Source organism: Chiloscyllium plagiosum, unplaced genomic scaffold, assembly GCF_037043375.1.
Source record: "Chiloscyllium plagiosum isolate Xiang-an unplaced genomic scaffold, Cpla_swu_hap1 HiC_scaffold_7, whole genome shotgun sequence".
In the NCBI taxonomy this organism is placed as follows: Eukaryota; Metazoa; Chordata; class Chondrichthyes; order Orectolobiformes; family Hemiscylliidae; genus Chiloscyllium; species Chiloscyllium plagiosum.
Window position 1 is genome coordinate 115074536 of NW_028270145.1, and position 19547 is coordinate 115094082.

General features: G+C 49.9%; 1 protein-coding gene across 2 annotated transcripts in view; it reads left to right on the top strand.

Moving 5' to 3' along the window:
* Window positions 1-936: 936 nt before the first annotated feature.
* The window catches only part of LOC122551957 (uncharacterized), a 270883-nt gene continuing 252272 nt past the window's right edge, over window positions 937-19547 (top strand). For both annotated transcript variants that reach the window (XR_015757561.1, XM_087988630.1), the window contains exon 1: window positions 937-1556. Coding sequence is in view for 1 of the 2 variants with exons in the window: in XM_087988630.1 (XP_087844756.1) it covers window positions 1148-1556 (409 nt within the window). In the remaining variant the exon portion in view is untranslated. The remainder of the gene's footprint in view (window positions 1557-19547) is intronic.

Consider the following 19547-nt stretch of genomic DNA (forward strand, 5'->3'; position numbering starts at 1 on the left):
CCAAAACTCTACTGCTGTTTTCTAACTCGCACCAACTCCTGTTCCCCTGTCTGTGTGTGTGAGGGAACCTGAGTCCGTGTGTGTGAGAAAGAGAGAGGGTGCCTGTGTATCTGTGAGTGTGTGTGTGTGAGTGAGTGTATGTGTGTGTGTATGTGTGTATGAGAGAGAGTGTGAGTGTATGTGTAAGGGAGACAGAGAGTGTGAGTGACTGTGCGTATGTACGTGGGTGAATATGTGGGACTGTGTGAGTGTGACTGAGTGTGTGTGTGAGTGTGTGTGTGTGAGTGAGTGAGTGTGTGTATGAGAGTGTATGAGAGTGTGTGTGTGTGAGAGTGTGTGTGTATGTATGTGTGTGTGTGAGTGTGTGTATATGTGTGTGTGTGTGTGTGTGTGTGTGTGAGTGATTGTATGTGTGTGTGCGTGAGTGCGTGTATGAGAGTGTGAGTGTATGTGTGTGTATGAGAGTGTGTGTGAGAGTGTGTGAGTGTGTGTGTGAGTGTGTATGTGTGTGTGTGTGTGCGTGTGTACGTGAGTGTGTGTGTGTGTGTGTGTGTGAGAGAGACTCTCTCCTGAAGGATGGTGCTTGTATGGAAGTGCCAGAGGAAGTGGTGGAGGCTGGTACAATTAAAACATTTAAAAGGTATCTGGATGAATATATGACTGGGAGGGGTTTAGAGCGATATAAGCCAAGTGCTGGTAAATGGGACGAGATTAACTTAGGATATCTGGTAGGCATGCACAAGTTGAACCGAAGGGTCTGTTTCCGTGCTGTACGTCTCTATGACTCTATGAAGGAACCTCTGTCTCCAGCCCTGTGTATACTGGGGAGATGCTGGGACTGAGTCGAGAGGGGGATCTGCCAAGCTCCGCCCAGCTTCTGGTCTCAGACTGTGGAAGGTGGAGCCAGCATTTCAGAACTGACTGGAAGCAGCAGTGGTGGCTCCCCACAGTTTGGAGCAGTCAGCTGTGCAGTGTGTTCCCTCCTGAGGTTGTTGCTGAGTGTGTATGTCTGAGTGCTTTCAGCTGACAAAGCCAGGACTCCGCATACACCCCTTGAATAGTTCTGAAAGTGGGGGATCACCGCTGTGTGTGGTTTCCACTCTCTCATCCCTCCCTGGGGACTCTGTGCTGACTGGTGATCCTGGTCATGAGCTGGCACTGGGAATGGCTGCTGTCCGTGGCAATTCTTGTTGAGCTGATGGGGGCCGAGGGGTCGCAGTTCAAAGCTGCCCGGCTTCATCGCTGGTCTACAGCCAGCCTGGGTTACCTGAAATCCAGCCTCTGCCAGCGTGTGTCCTTTCTGTCTGACTCCGAGTGCAAGCGACTGGCAGAGATCCCGCAGACAGCTGTTGCGGTTTATGCAGCAGAGCCTCGGGCTGGGGAGAAGCTGCTGACCATCCTGCCGGACTCTGGTCTCAGTTTGGGATCCCCACATGACGCCGTCATTACCCTCGACCCAAGTCCGGAGCTTAGCTTTGGCCACCCAGTTACTGTCTTCTACGTTGACTTCAATGTGAATGAGCGGAGATGTGGGATTCGGGAGGGACTGTACTTAGGTAAGCATTGAAGAGTGTTCTCTTGTGTCCCCACTGCATCATTCAATTTCCTGTAGTTGCTCATATTCTAGAATTCAATCATGAAACCAGTCTCTCCTCCTTCAGGACATTCCTTCAGAAAGAAACCTCTTTCACCAGGTTCTTATCCAAATATAACTTCTGTGGCCTAATGTTAGACTTTAGTCTGACAATTGCCCCTGTGAAACACCTCGAGATATATTTTTAGTACATTGAAGATGCTAGTTGAATGCAAGTTGTTGTTGTGCATCAATCCTGATGGATCAGTCCTGTTCCTATGGACTAGCTGGAGGGTAGAGGTTAACTAATTGCATGGTTGGTGATTGATTTTGGATAAGCAGAGAGAGGTTGGAGTGTACGAACCACAGGGAGAGGGCAGGACAGAAATACTGTAGAAAGAACTGGAAGGTAGAGGAGAAGGAGAGAGTAGGATTTAAAAGTCAAAATTAAATGTGGAGAGAACAAAAGTTCTGATGAATTCATCCTCAAACCAAAATAGGGAAGTTAAAATAGTCACATCACAGTCTCTGACCTTGAGAACGAGAGCTGTTCATGAATTTTTAATAACATGATCATGTTGTGGTCCGCGGTTTATTGTAACTGGATTTTTTTACGCAGAATTAAAGGTCAGAGGAAACAAATCTAAACACCACAGAAGGAAAGGAGGATTAGGAGAACTGGATGAGAGACTGCGATTGTATCCGGTTGTGTGAGACTGTGACTGTTTGGGATTGTGAGGAAAAGTGTCTGACTGTGTGGGACTATATCTGACTGTGACAGTCTGTCCAATTCTGTGGGAATGTGTTTGACTGCACCTGACTATGGGGCTTGTGTCTGACCCATAGTCCGCTTGGAGCTCTGTCGAGATTCAGAACCTGGCATTGCAAGGGGTTTGGTTCTTGTAACTCGCGGAGTTAGGTTGGGGGTTTAGATATGCTTATGGTACTGGAATATTTTGAACGTTCTCGGACTTGTAGCGTTATTTTTTGGCCTATTTTTGCATGTGTTTGTGGATATGTTGTGCTTTTGCATCAATTTGCATCACTGTTGTCATGTCCTTGTTCTGGGTTTAGTTTCATATTGTCAGTTATTGCAGTATTTATAAATACATCCGTGTTATCTATTGGTCCCTTGTTAAACAGGGTTCATTACAACATAGATTACTGATTATATTATTGTTGTATATTTTTGGTTATGGAGATATGTTGCTAGTAAGATATTATACTTTTGTTCCGGATATTGATGTGGAAACTGGAGAAAGCTGAGAGCTGGTGATCTGTGATGATCTAATGTTTGATCAAGTTACATGGAGTGTAACAGATGCTGAGGACTGAGGCATCATTACCACTCCCTCCCGGAGGCATTGATCCTCACTGACACATAGAGTCCCACAGAGCAAACTACTCTCTCATGGGATAGCCCTTTTAACAGCAAGGTAACATAGTTGTTATGTTAATAAACCTGTAAACCAGAGTTCTGCACCAGATATTTTGGGGCCAGGAGTTCAGATCCAGCTGAGGAACTGAGAAATTTAAATAAAGAAATCTGGACTAAAATATTAGCACCAGCAACAGTGAACATGTAACTACTGGACTGTCTGATAAAATCCCCATCTAGTTTGCCATCCTTACCTGGTCTGCCTTACATGTGAGTCCAGACTCACAGGGTAACTCTTAACTCTCTGTAAAGACCAAGCAAGACACGTGATTCAAGGGCAATCAGGGATGAGCAACAAACATTGGTGTCACTAACGTCTTGTGAATGATGAGAGAAAATAGTGAGCTCAGACATTGAGAGTTAGCTGCCTATTCCACTGTGTGGGGCATCACAGTTGAACCAAAAGCTACCCTTGCACAACATTGAATCAGCAGCCCCACATGAACTTGCAGCGTTGGTTGGTACCTGGGACTTCGATGTTGTGGCTATTACGGAGACATGGCTAGAACAGGGACAGGATTGGCTGTTGCAGGTTCCGGGATTTAAATGTTTTAGTAGGGTCAGAGGTGGGGGTAAAAGAGGGGGAGGTGTGGCATTGCTTGTCAAAGATAGTATTACAGCGGTGGAAAGGACGATGGATGAGGACTTGCCATCTGAGGTAGTTTGGGCTGAGGTTAGGAATAGGAAAGGTGAGGTCACCCTGTTAGGAGTCTTTTACAGGCCTCCTAATAGTCCTAGAATCATTGAAGAAAGGATTGGGAAGGTGATTCAGGAGATGAGTGACAGTAATAGGGTGGTTGTTATGGGGGACTTTAACTTTCCTGATATTGATTGGGAAAGCTATAGCTCAAGTTCGTTAGATGGGTCAGTGTTTGTTCAATGTGTGCAGGAGAGTTTCCTGACACAATATGTAGACAGGCCAACAAGAGGTGAGGCCATACTGGATTTGGTTCTGGGTAACGAACCAGGCCAGGTGTTAGAATTAGAGGTAGGTGAGCACTTTGGGGATAGTGACCATAATTCGGTGATTTTTACACTCGTGATGGAGAGGGATAAGTGTGTACTACAGGGCAAGAATTATAGCTGGGGTAAGGGAAATTATGATGCGGTGAGGCATGACTTAGGATGTGTGGCTTGGAAAAGTAGACTCCAAGGCAAGAGTGTAAATGATATGTGGAACTTGTTCAAGGGGCAACTATTGAGTGTCCTTGATAATTATGTACCTGTCAGGCAGGAAGGAAAGGGTCGTGCGAGGGAGCCGTGGTTTAATAAGGAATTGGAATCCCTTGTTAAATGGAAGAGGGCGGCCTATCTCAAGATGAGACGTGAAGGTTCAATTGGGGCGATTGAGAGTTATAGGGTAGCCAGGAAGGACCTGAAGAGAGAGCTAAAAGCAGCAAGGAGGGGACATGAAAGGTCCTTAGTAGATAGGATTAGGGAAAACCCTAAGGCTTTCTATAGGTATGTTAGGAATAAAAGAATGACTAGGGTAGGAATAGGTCCAGTCAAGGATAGTAGGGGGAAGTTGCGTGTGGAGGCGGAAGAGATTGGGGAGACACTGAATGAATACTTTTCTTCAGTATTCACTCAGGAACAGGGCATTGTTGTCGATGAGAATACTGAGGCACAAATAAGTAGAATGGATGGCTTTGAGGTATGTAGAGAAGAGGTGTTGGAAATCCTGGAAAAGGTGAAAATAGATAAGTCCCCTGGGCCTGATGGCATTTATCCTAGGATTCTCTGGGAAGCAAGGGAGGAGATTGCAGAGCCATTGGCCTTGATTTTTATGTCCTCTTTGTCTACAGGAGTAGTCCCAGAAGACTGGAGGATAGCAAATGTGGTTGCCTTGTTCAAAAAGGGGAGTAGGGATAGCCCTAGTAACTATAGGCCGGTGAGTCTCACTTCTGTTGTGGGCAAAGTCTTAGAGAGAATTGTAAGGGATAGGATTTATGCACATCTAGATAGGAATAATGTGATCAAGGATAGTCAGCATGGTTTTGTGAAGGGCAAGTCGTGCCTCACAAACCTTATTGAATTCTTTGAAAAGGTGACGAAGGAGGTTGATGAGGGGAAAGCGGTAGATGTGGTATATATGGATTTTAGTAAGGCGTTTGATAAGGTTCCCCATGGTAGGCTACTGCACAAAATACGGAGATATGGCATTGAGGGTGAGTTGGAGGTTTGGATTAGGAATTGGCTGGATGGAAGAAGACAGAGGGTAGTAGTTGATGGCAAAGTTTCTTCATGGAGTGCCGTCACTAGCGGTGTTCCGCAAGGATCTGTTTTGGGACCATTGCTGTTTGTCATTTTTATAAATGACCTGGAAGAGGGGTTAGAAGGTTGGGTGAGCAAGTTTGCGGATGATACGAAAGTCGGAGGAGTTGTTGACAGTGAGGAAGCATGTGGCAGGTTACAGCAGGATATAGAGAAGCTGCAGAGCTGGGCAGAAAGGTGGCAGATGGAATTCAATGTAGCTAAGTGCGAGGTGATTCACTTTGGGAAGAATAACAAAAAGATGGGGTACTGGGCTAATGGTCGGATGCTTGGTAGTGTGGATGAGCAGAGGGATCTTGGTGTCCATGTACACAGATCTCTGAAAGTTGCCACCCAGGTAAATAGTGCGGTGAGGAAGGCATATGGCGTACTGGCTTTTATTGGTAGAGGAATTGAGTTCCGGAGTCCTGAGGTCATGATGCAGTTGTATAAGACTCTGGTACGGCCGCATCTGGAATATTGTGTGCAGTTTTGGTCGCCATACTATAGGAAGGATGTGGAGGCATTGGAACGGGTGCAGAGGAGGTTTACCAGGATGTTGCCTGGTATGGAAGGAAAATCGTATGAGGAAAGACTGAGGCACTTGGGGCTGTTTTCACTAGAGAAAAGAAGGTTTAGGGGTGACTTGATTGAGGTGTACAAGATGATTAGGGGGTTAGATAGGGTCGACAGTATGAACCTTTTCCCGCGTATTGAGTTGGGTATTACAAGGGGGCATAGCTTTAAATTAAGGGGGGGTAGATATAGGACTGATGTTAGGGGTAGGTTCTTCACTCAGCGAGTCGTTAGTTCATGGAATGCCCTGCCAGTAACAGTGGTGGACTCTCCCTCTTTATGGGCATTTAAGAGGGCATTGGATAGGTATATGGAGGATAGTGGGTTAGTGTAGTTTAGGTGGGCTTGGATCGGCGCAACATCGAGGGCCCAAGGGCCTGTACTGCGCTGTATTCTTCTATGTTCTATGTTCTATGTTCTATGTTCTATGATGTGATCAGGAGGGAAATTGTAGTTGAATTTCTCACGCCATTACTGTGAGATACTGAGACCATAAAAGCTAACTATTGTAAATGCTGGAGATCTGAAGGTCTGGCAGCATCTGGCGAGACAGAAACAGAGGCGATGTTTCGAATCTGCTCCTTTGTCAGGTGAAGTGCACCTTGAACAGGACTTCCCTGGCTTTAATTCACCTGCGCTACATTTTCTCAAGTGACAGGATGCTGCTGCGAAGTGCCTTCAGATGTTTTACAGTATTAATGCTGCTATATAATGTGAGTTGTTGTACAAATCAATCAGGACTGCTTTACTCTAATGCTCCCTGTCCATATTTATGAAATCTAAAACATAACCAACCTTTAAACAGTCGAGCTACTTATAAGTGATCATTTAATTTGGTTCCAGTGACCATATCTGTCACCTGATGAAGGAGCAGTGCTCTGAAAGCTTGTGATTTCAAATAAACCTGTTGGTCTATAACCTGGTGTCCAACCCCGGCACCTCCACATCATGGTTTTGAGTCTAGTATGATTCTTCTTAAATATCCCATCCAAGTGTCCCAAAGGAGGGTCATTTTGGACTTGACACCTTAACTTTGTTTCTCTCTCCACATTATGCTTTTGAGTTTCTGTAGCAATTTCAGTTTGCATAAAAAAAGGCAATAACCATTGTAACATGTTGATAAAATCTCCCAAATAACTGCAGCCCCTGTTGACTGTGAGTCAGTGCAATACTGAGGGACAGCAGCAGTGTTGAAGTTACTGTCTTTCAAATGAGATGTTAAACTGCGCCCCCAGCAGCACTTTCAACTGGTGGAGGAGTCCACAAAATGGACAGCATTGACTTAAGGTGTGAGGGGAAAGATTTAAAAGGGAGCTAAGGGGCAATTATTTCACACAGAGAGTGGTGCATATACAGAATGAGCTGCTTGAGGAAGTGATGGAGCTGGTACAGTTACAACATTTAAAAGGCATCCAGATGGCGATATGAACGGGATGGGTTTAGAGGGATATGGGCCAAATGCTGGCAAATGGGATTAGATTAATTTAGGATATCTGGCTGGCATGGATGTGTCAGACCGAAGGGTCTGTTACCCATCTGTACAGCTCCCTGACTCTATGGAAGGATCCCACTGCCACTATTTCAATCATGAGTCAGGAAGTTCTCTGTCACATCCTGGGTCAATATTTGGAACTTTGTCAGATAAACAGGTTTCGAACTGGGTTCTCACGGTGCACCAGTTCACTCATATGATGCTGATCTTCCACAGTTGTCAGGAATGGTTTGCCTTGAAGCCAGGCACAGCTTAAAGACAGCGGGATCACACAGACAGCGGGTTCACACAGGCAGCAGGTTCACACAGACAGTGGGTTCACACAGACAGCAGGTTCACACAGACAGTGGATTCACACAGACAGCAGGTTCACACAGACAGCAGGTTCACACAGACAGTGGGTTCACACAGACAGCAGGTTCACACAGACAGTGGGTTCACACAGACAGCAGGTTCACACAGACAGCAGATTCACACAGACAGTGGGTTCACACAGAGAGTCGGATCACACAGACAGTGGATTCACACATACAGCAGGTTCACACAGACAGTGGGTTCACACGGACAGTGGGTTCACACGGACAGTGGGTTCACACAGACAGTGGGTTCACACAGACAGCGGGTTCACACAGACAGTGGGTTCACACAGACAGCAGGTTCACACAGACAGTGGATTCACGCAGACAGCAGGTTCACACAGACAGCGGGTTCACACAGACAGTAGGTTCACACAAAAAGCAGGTTCACACGGACAGTGGGTTCACACGGACAGTGGGTTCACACAGACAGTGGGTTCACACAGACAGCGGGTTCAAACAGACAGTGTGTTCACACACACAGCGGGTTCACACAGACAGTGGGTTCACACAGATAGCGGGTTCACACAGACAGTGGGTTCACACAGACAGCAGGTTCACACAGACAGTGGATTCACACAGACAGCAGGTTCACACAGACAGGGGATTCACACGGACAGTGGGTTCACACAGACAGCAGGTTCACACAGACAGTGGATTCACACAGACAGCAGGTTCACACAGACAGTGGGTTCACACAGACAGTGGGTTCACACAGACAGCAGGTTCACACAGACAGTGGATTCACACAAAGAGCAGGTTCACACAGAAAGTGGGTTCACACAGACAGTGTGTTCACACAGACAGTGGGTTCACACAGACAGCAGGTTCACACAGACAGCGGGTTCACACAGACAGTAGGTACACACAGACAGTGGGTTCACACAGACAGTGGGTTCACACAGACAGTGGGTTCACACAGACAGCAGGTTCACACAGACAGCAGGTTCAAACAGACAGTGGGTTCACACAGACAGTGGGTTCACACAGACAGCAGGTTCACACAGACAGTGGGTTCACACAGACAGCAGGTTCACACAGACAGCAGGTTCACACAGACAGCGGGTTCACACAGACAGTGGGTTCACACAGACAGCAGGTTCACACAGACAGCAGGTTCACACAGGCAGCGGGTTCACACGGACAGTGGGTTCACACACACAGCACGTTCACACAGACAGTGGATTCACACAGACAGCGGGTTCACACAGACAGCGGGTTCACACAGACAGTAGGTTCACACAGACAGTGGGTTAACACAGAGAGTGGGTTCACACAGACAGTGGGTTCACACAGACAGCAGGTTCACACAGACAGTGGGTTCACACAGACAGCAGGTTCACACAGACAGCGGGTTCACACAGACAGTGGGTTCACACAGACAGTGGGTTCACACAGACAGCAGGTTCACACAGACAGTGGATTCACACAGACAGTGGGTTCACACAGACAGTGGGTTCACACAGACAGTGGGTTCACACAGACAGCAGGATCACACAGACAGCAGGTTCACACAAACAGCAGGTTCACACAGACAATGGGTACACACAGACAGTGGGTGCACACAGACAGTGGGTTCACACAGACAGCAGGTTCACACAGACAGTGGGTTCACACGGACAGTGGGATCACACAGACAGTGGGTTCACACAGACAGTGGGTTGACACGGACAGTGGGTTCACAAAGACAGCAGGTCACACAGACAGTGGGTTCACACAGACAGTGGGTTCACACAGACAGTGGGTTCACACAGACATCAGGTTCACAAAGACAGGAGGTTCACACAGACATTGGGTTCACACAGACAGTGGGTTCACACACACAGTGGGTTCACACAGACAGTGGGTTGACACGGACAGTGGGTTCACACAGACAGCAGGTTCACACAGACAGTGGGTTGACACGGACCGTGGGTTCACACAGACAGTGGGTTGACACGGACAGTGGGTTCACACAGACAGCAGGTTCACACAGACAGCAGGTTGACACAGACAGCGGGGTCACACAGACAGCAGGTTCACACAGACAGTGTGTTCACACAGACAGTGGGTTCACACAGACAGTGGGTTCACACAGACAGTGGGTTCTCACAGACAGCGGGTTCACACAGACAGTGGGTTCACACAGACAACAGGTTCACACAGACAGTGGATTCACACAGACAGTGGGTTCACACAGACAGTGCGTTCACACAGACAGCAAGTTCACACAGACAGAAGATTCACACAGACAGTGGGTTCACACAGACAGCAGGTTCACACAGACAGTGGGTTCACACAGACAGCAGGTAAACACAGACAGTGGGTTCACACAGACAGCAGGTTCACACAGACAGTGGGTTCACACAGACAGTGGGTTAACACAGACAGTGGGTTCACACAGACAGTGCGTTAACACAGACAGTGGGTTCACACAGACAGTGGGTTCACACAGACAGCGGGTTCACACAGACATGGGTTCACACAGACAGCGGGTTCACACAGACAGTGGGTTCACACAGATAGTGGGTTCACACAGACAGCAGGTTCACATGGACAGTGGGTTCACACAGACAGCAGGTTTGCACGGACAGTGGGTTCACACAGACAGTGGGTTCATACAGACAGCGGGTTCACACAGACAGTGGGTTAACATGGACAGTGGGTTCACACAGACAGCAGGTTCACACAGAGAGTGGGTTCGCACAGACAGCAGGTTCACACGGACAGTGGGTTCACACAGACAGCAGGTTCACATGGACAGTGGGTTCACACCAACAGCAGGTTCACACGGACAGTGGGTTCACACAGACAGTGGGTTCACACAGACAGCGGGTTCACACAGACAGTGGGTTCACACAGACAGTGGGTTCACACAGACACTGGGTTCACACGGACAGTGGGTTCACACAGACATTGGGTTCACACAGACAGCGGGTTCACACAGACAGTGGGTTCACACAGACAGTGGGTTCACACAGACAGCAGGTTCACATGGACAGTGGGTTCACACAGACAGCAGGTTCACACGGACAGTGGGTTCACACAGACAGTGGGTTCACACAGACAGCGGGTTCACACAGACAGTGGGTTAACATGGACAGTGGGTTCACACAGACAGCAGGTTCAACAGACAGTGGGTTCACACAGACAGTGGGTTTACACAGACAGTGGGTTCAGACAGACAGTAGGTTCACACAAACAGTGGGTTCACACAGACAGCAGGTTAACACAGACATTGGGTTCACGCAGACAGCAGATTCACACAGACAGTGGGTACACACAGACAGTGGGTTCACTCAGACAGTGGGTTCACACAGACAGTGGGTTCACACAGACAGCAGGTTCACACAGACAGTGGGTTCACACGGACAGTGGGATCACACAGACAGTGGGTTCACACAGACAGTGGGTTGACACGGACAGTGGGTTCACAAAGACAGCAGGTCACACAGACAGTGGGTTCACACAGACAGTGGGTTCACACAGACATCAGGTTCACAAAGACAGGAGGTTCACACAGACATTGGGTTCACACAGACAGTGGGTTCACACAGACAGTGGGTTGACACGGACAGTGGGTTCACACAGACAGCAGGTTCACACAGACAGTGGGTTGACACGGACCGTGGGTTCACACAGACAGCAGGTTGACACAGACAGCGGGTTCACACAGACAGCAGGTTCACACAGACAGTGTGTTCACACAGACAGTGGGTTCACACAGACAGTGGGTTCACACAGACAGTGGGTTCTCACAGACAGCGGGTTCACACAGACAGTGGGTTCACACAGACAACAGGTTCACACAGACAGTGGATTCGCACAGACAGTGGGTTCACACAGACAGTGCGTTCACACAGACAGCAAGTTCACACAGACAGCAGATTCACACAGACAGTGGGTTCCAACACACAGTAGTTCACACAGACAGTGGGTTCACACAGACAGCAGGTAAACACAGACAGTGGGTTCACACAGACAGCAGGTTCACACAGACAGTGGGTTAACACAGACAGTGGGTTCACACAGACAGTGGGTTCACACAGACAGTGGGTTAACACAGACAGTGGGTTCACACAGACAGTGCGTTAACACAGACAGTGGGTTCACACAGACAGTGGGTTCACACAGACAGCGGGTTCACACAGACATTGGGTTCACACAGACAGCGGGTTCACACAGACAGTGGGTTCACACAGACAGTGGGTTCACACAGACAGCAGGTTCACATGGACAGTGGGTTCACACAGACAGCAGGTTTGCACGGACAGTGGGTTCACCCAGACAGTGGGTTCATACAGACAGCGGGTTCACACAGACAGTGGGTTAACATGGACAGTGGGTTCACACAGACAGCAGGTTCACACAGACAGTGGGTTCACACAGACAGCAGGTTCACACGGACAGTGGGTTCACACAGACAGCAGGTTCACATGGACAGTGGGTTCACACCAACAGCAGGTTCACACGGACAGTGGGTTCACACAGACAGTGGGTTCACACAGACAGCGGGTTCACACAGACAGTGGGTTCACACAGACAGTGGGTTCACACAGACACTGGGTTCACACGGACAGTGGGTTCACACAGACATTGGGTTCACACTGACAGCGGGTTCACACAGACAGTGGGTTCACACAGACAGTGGGTTCACACAGACAGCAGGTTCACATGGACAGTGGGTTCACACAGACAGCAGGTTCACACGGACAGTGGGTTCACACAGACAGTGGGTTCACACAGACAGCGGGTTCACACAGACAGTGGGTTAACACGGACAGTGGGTTCACACAGACAGCAGGTTCAACAGACAGTGGGTTCACACAGACAGTGGGTTTACACAGACAGTGGGTTCAGACAGACAGTAGGTTCACACAAACAGTGGGTTCACACAGACAGCAGGTTCACACAGACAGTGGGTTCACGCAGACAGCAGATTCACACAGACAGTGGGTACACACAGACAGTGGGTTCACTCAGACAGTGGGTTCACACAGACAGTGGGTTCACACAGACAGCAGATTCACATAGACAGTGGGTTCACACAGACAGCAGGTTCACACAGACAGCGGGTTCACACAGACAGCAGGTTCACACAGACAGTGGGTTCACACAGACAGTGGGTTCACACAGACAGCAGGTTCACAGGGACGGTGGGTTCACACAGACAGCAGGTTCACACGGACAGTGGGTTCACACAGACAGTGGGTTCACACAGACAGCGGGTTCACACAGACAGTGGGTTAACACGGATAGTGGGTTCACACAGACAGCAGGTTCACACAGACAGTGGGTTCACAAAGACAGTGGGTTCACACTGACAGTGGGTCCACACGGACAGTGGGTTCACACACCCAGCAGGTTCACACAGACAGTGGGTTCACACAGACAGTGGGTTCACACACACAGCAGGTTCACATAGACAGTGGGTTCACACAGACAGTGGGTTCACACAGACAGTGGGTTGACACGGACAGTGGTTCACACAGACAGTTGGTTCACACGGACAGTGGGTTCACACTGACAGTGGGTTCACACAGACAGTGGGTTCACACAAACAGCGGGTTCACACAGACAGTGGGTTCACACAGACAGCAGGTTCACACGGACAGTGGGTTCACACAGACAGTGGGTTCACACAGACAGTGGGTTCACACAGACAGCGGGTTCACACAGACAGTGGGTTAACACGGACAGTGGGTTCACACAGACAGCAGGTTCACACAGACAGTGGGTTCACACAGACAGTGGGTTCACACTGACAGTGGGTCCACACGGACAGTGGGTTCACACACCCAGCAGGTTCACACAGACAGTGGGTTCACACAGACAGTGGGTTCACACAGACAGCAGGTTCACACAGACAGTGGGTTCACACAGACAGTGGGTTCACACTGACAGTGGGTCCACACGGACAGTGGGTTCACACACCCAGCAGGTTCACACAGACAGTGGGTTCACACAGACAGTGGGTTCACACACACAGCAGGTTCACACAGACAGTTGGTTCACACAGACAGTGGGTTCACACTGACAGTGGGTTCACACAGACAGTGGGTTCACACAGACAGCGGGTTCACACAGACAGTGGGTTCACACAGACAGCAGGTTCACACGGACAGTGGGTTCACACAGACAGTGGGTTCACAGAGACAGTGGGTTCACACGGACAGTGGGTTCACACACACAGCACGTTCACACAGACAGTGGGTTCACACAGACAGCAGGTTCACACAGACAGTGGGTTCACAAAGACAGTGGGTTCACACAGACAGCAGGTTCACACGGACAGTGGGTTCACACAGACAGTGGGTTCACACAGACAGCGGGTTCACACAGACAGTGTGTTAACATGGACAGTGGGTTCACACAGACAGCAGGTTCACATGGACAGTGGGTTCACACATACAGCAGGTTCACATGGACAATGGGTTCACACCAACAGCAGGTTCACACGGACAGTGGGTTCACACAGACAGTGGGTTCACACAGACAGCGGGTTCACACAGACAGTGGGTTAACATGGACAATGGGTTCACACAGACAGCAGGTTCACACGGATAGTGGGTTCACACAGACATTGGGTTCACACAGACAGCGTGTTCACACAGACAGTGGGTTCACACAGACAGCAGGTTCACATGGACAGTGGGTTCACACAGACAGCAGGTTCACACGGACAGTGGGTTCACACAGACAGCAGGTTCACACAGACAGTGGGTTCACACAGACATTGGGTTCACACAGACAGCGTGTTCACACAGACAGTGGGTTCACACAGACAGCAGGTTCACATGGATAGTGGGTTCACACAGACAGCAGGTTCACACGGACAGTGGGTTCACACAGACAGCGGGTTCACACAGACAGTGGGTTAACATGGACAGTGGGCTCACACAGACAGCAGGTTCACACAGACAGTGGGTTCACACAGAGAGTGGGTTTACACAGACAGTGGGTTCAGACAGACAGTGGGTTCACACAAACAGTGGGTTCACACAGACAGCAGGTTCAAACAGATAGTGGGTTCACACAGACAGCAGGTTCACACAGACAGCAGGTTCACACGGACAGTGGGTTCACACAGAGAGCAGGTTCACATGGACAGTGGGTTCACACCAACAGCAGGTTCACACGGACAGTGGGTTCACACAGACAGTGGGTTCACACAGACAGCGGGTTCACACAGACAGTGGGTTCACACAGACAGTGGGTTCACACAGACACTGGGTTCACACGGACAGTGGGTTCACACAGACATTGGGTTCACACAGACAGCGGGTTCACACAGACAGTGGGTTCACACAGACAGTGGGTTCACACAGACTGCAGGTTCACATGGACAGTGGGTTCACACAGACAGCAGGTTCACACGGACAGTGGGTTCACACAGACAGTGGGTTCACACAGACAGCGGGTTCACACAGACAGTGGGTTAACATGGACAGTGGGTTCACACAGACAGCAGGTTCAACAGACAGTGGGTTCACACAGACAGTGGGTTTACACAGACAGTGGGTTCAGACAGACAGTAGGTTCACACAAACAGTGGGTTCACACAGACAGCAGGTTCACACAGACAGTGGGTTCACACAGACAGCAGATTCACACAGACAGTGGGTACACACAGACAGTGGGTTCACTCAGACAGTGGGTTCACACAGACAGTGGGTTCACACAGACAGCAGATTCACATAGACAGTGGGTTCACACAGACAGCAGGTTCACACAGACAGCGGGTTCACACAGACAGCAGGTTCACACAGACAGTGGGTTCACACAGACAGTGGATTCACACAGACAGCAGGTTCACATGGACGGTGGGTTCACACAGACAGCAGGTTCACACGGACAGTGGGTTCACACAGACAGTGGGTTCACACAGACAGCGGGTTCACACAGACAGTGGGTTAACACGGACAGTGGGTTCACACAGACAGCAGGTTCACACAGACAGTGGGTTCACACAGACAGTGGGTTCACACTGACAGTGGGTCCACACAGACAGTGGGTTCACACACACAGCAGGTTCACATAGACAGTGGGTTCACACAGACAGTGGGTTCACACAGACAGTGGGTTGACACGGACAGTGGTTCACACAGACAGTTGGTTCACACGGACAGTGGGTTCACACTGACAGTGGGTTCACACAGACAGTGGGTTCACACAGAGAGCGGGATCACACAGACAGTGGGTTCACACAGACAGCAGGTTCACACGGACAGTGGGTTCACACAGACAGTGGGTTCACACAGACAGTGGGTTCACACGGACAGTGGGATCACACACACAGCACGTTCACACAGACAGTGGGTTCACACAGACAGCAGGTTCACACGGACAGTGGGTTCACACAGACAGTGGGTTCACACAGACAGCGGGTTCACACAGACAGTGGGTTAACATGGACAGTGGGTTCACACAGACAGCAGGTTCACATGGACAGTGGGTTCACACATACAGCAGGTTCACATGGACAGTGGGTTCACACCAACAGCAGGTTCACACGGACAGTGGGTTCACACAGACAGTGGGTTCACACAGACAGCGGGTTCACAGAGACAGTGGGTTAACATGGACAATGGGTTCACACAGACAGCAGGTTCACACAGACAGTGGGTTCACACAGACAGTGGGTTCACACAGACACTGGGTTCACACGGACAGTGGGTTCACACAGACATTGGGTTCACACAGACAGCGTGTTCACACAGACAGTGGGTTCACGCAGACAGCAGGTTCACATGGACAGTGGGTTCACACAGACAACAGGTTCACACGGACAGTGGGTTCACACAGACAGTGGGTTCACACAGACAGTGGGTTAACATGGACAGTGGGCTCACACAGACAGCAGGTTCACACAGACAGTGGGTTCACACAGACAGTGGGTTTACACAGACAGTGGGTTCAGACAGACAGTGGGTTCACACAAACAGTGGGTTCACACAGACAGCAGGTTCAAACAGACAGTGGGTTCACACAGACAGCAGGTTCACACAGACAGTGGATTCACACAGACAGTGGGTTCACACAGACAGCAGATTCACACAGACAGTGGATTCACACAGACAGCAGGTTCACACAGACAGTGGGTTCACGCAGACAGTGGGTTCACACAGACAGCAGGTTCACACAGACAGTGGATTCACATAAACAGCAGGTTCACACAGACAGTGTGTTCACACAGACAGTGGGTTCACACAGACAGCACTTTCACACAGACAGCGGGTTCACACAGACAGTAGGTACACAAAGACAGTGGGTTCACACAGACAGTGGGTTCACACAGACAGCAGGTTCACACAGACAGCGGGTTCACACAGACAGTGGGTTCACACAGACAGCGGGTTCACACAGACAGCAGGTTCACACAGACAGCAGGTTCAAACAGACAGTGGGTTCACACAGACAGCAGGTTCACACAGACAGCGGGTTCACACAGACAGTGGGTTCACACAGACAGCAGGTTCACACAAAAAGCAGGTTCACACAGACAGTGGGTTCAAACAGACAGTGTGTTCACACAGACAGCGGGTTCACACAGACAGTGGGTTCACACAGACAGCAGGTTCACACAGACAGTGGATTCACACAGACAGCAGGTTCACACAGACACTGGATTCACACAGACAGTGGGTTCACACAGACAGCAGGTTCACACAGACAGTGGATTCACACAGACAGCAGGTTCACACAGACAGTGGGTTCACACAGACAGTGGGTTCACGCAGACAGTGGATTCACACAAACAGCAGGTTCACACAGACAGTGTGTTCACACAGACAGTGGGTTCACACAGACAGCACTTTCACACAGACAGCGGGTTCACACAGACAGTAGGTACACACAGACAGTGGGTTCACACAGACAGTGGGTTCACACAGACAGCGGGTTCACACAGACAGCAGGTTCACACAGACAGCAGGTTCAAACAGACAGTGGGTTCACACAGACAGCAGGTTCACACAGACAGCGGGTTCACACAGACAGTGGGTTCACACAGATAGCAGGTTCACACAAAAAGCAGGTTCACACAGACAGTGGGTTCAAACAGACAGTGTGTTCACACAGACAGCGGGTTCACACAGACAGTGGGTTCACACAGACAGCAGGTTCACACAGACAGTGGATTCACACAGACAGCAGGTTCACACAGACACTGGATTCACACAGACAGTGGGTTCACACAGACAGCAGGTTCACACAGACAGTGGATTCACACAGACAGCAGGTTCACACAGACAGTGGGTTCACACAGACAGTGGGTTCACGCAGACAGCAGGTTCACACAGACAGTGGGTTCACACAGACAGTGGGTTCACACAGACAGTGGGTTCACACAGACAGCAGGTTCACACAGACAGCAGGTTCAAACAGACAGTGGGTTCACACAGAAAGCAGGTTCACACAGACAGCGGGTTCACACAGACAGTGGGTTCACACAGACAGCAGGTTCACACAGACAGCAGGTTCACACAGACAGCGGGTTCACACAGACAGTGCGTTCACACAGACAGCAGGTTCACACAGACAGTGGATTCCCACAGACAGCAGGTTCACACAGACAGCGGGTTCACACAGACAGAAGGTTCACACAGACAGTGGGTTAACACAGAGAGTGGGTTCACACAGACAGTGGGTTCACACAGACAGCAGGTTCACACAGACAGTGGGTTCACACAGACAGCAGGTTCACACAGACAGCGGGTTCACACAGACAGTGGGTTCACACAGACAGTGGGTTCACACAGACAGCAGGTTCACACAGACAGTGGATTCACACAGACAGTGGGTTCACACAGACAGTGGGTTCACACAGACAGCAGGTTCACACAGACAGCAGGTTCACACAAACAGCAGGTTCACACAGACAATGGGTACACACAGACAGTGGGATCACACAGACAGTGGGTTCACACAGACAGTGGGTTCACACAGACATCAGGTTCACAAAGACAGGAGGTTCACACAGACATTGGGTTCACACAGACAGTGGGTTCACACAGACAGTGGGTTGACACGGACAGTGGGTTCACACAGACAGCAGGTTCACACAGACAGTGGGTTGACACGGACCGTGGGTTCACACAGACAGCAGGTTGACACAGACAGCGGGTTCACACAGACAGCAGGTTCACACAGACAGTGTGTTCACACAGACAGTGGGTTCACACAGACAGTGGGTTCACACAGACAGTGGGTTCTCACAGACAGCGGGTTCACACAGACAGTGGGTTCACACAGACAACAGGTTCACATAGACAGTGGATTCGCACAGACAGTGCGTTCACACAGACAGCAAGTTCACACAGACAGTGGGTTCCAACACACAGTAGGTTCACACAGACAGTGGGTTCACACAGACAGCAGGTAAACACAGACAGTGGGTTCACACAGACAGCAGGTTCACACAGACAGTGGGTTAACACAGACAGTGGGTTCACACAGACAGTGGGTTCACACAGACAGTGGGTTAACACAGACAGTGGGTTCACACAGACAGTGCGTTAACACAGACAGTGGGTTCACACAGACAGTGGGTTCACACAGACAGCGGGTTCACACAGACATTGGGTTCACACAGACAGCGGGTTCACACAGACAGTGGGTTCACACAGACAGTGGGTTCACACAGACAGCAGGTTCACATGGACAGTGGGTTCACACAGACAGCAGGTTTGCACGGACAGTGGGTTCACCCAGACAGTGGGTTCATACAGACAGCGGGTTCACACAGACAGTGGGTTAACATGGACAGTGGGTTCACACAGACAGCAGGTTCACACAGACAGTGGGTTCACACAGACAGCAGGTTCACACGGACAGTGGGTTCACACAGACAGCAGGTTCACATGGACAGTGGGTTCACAC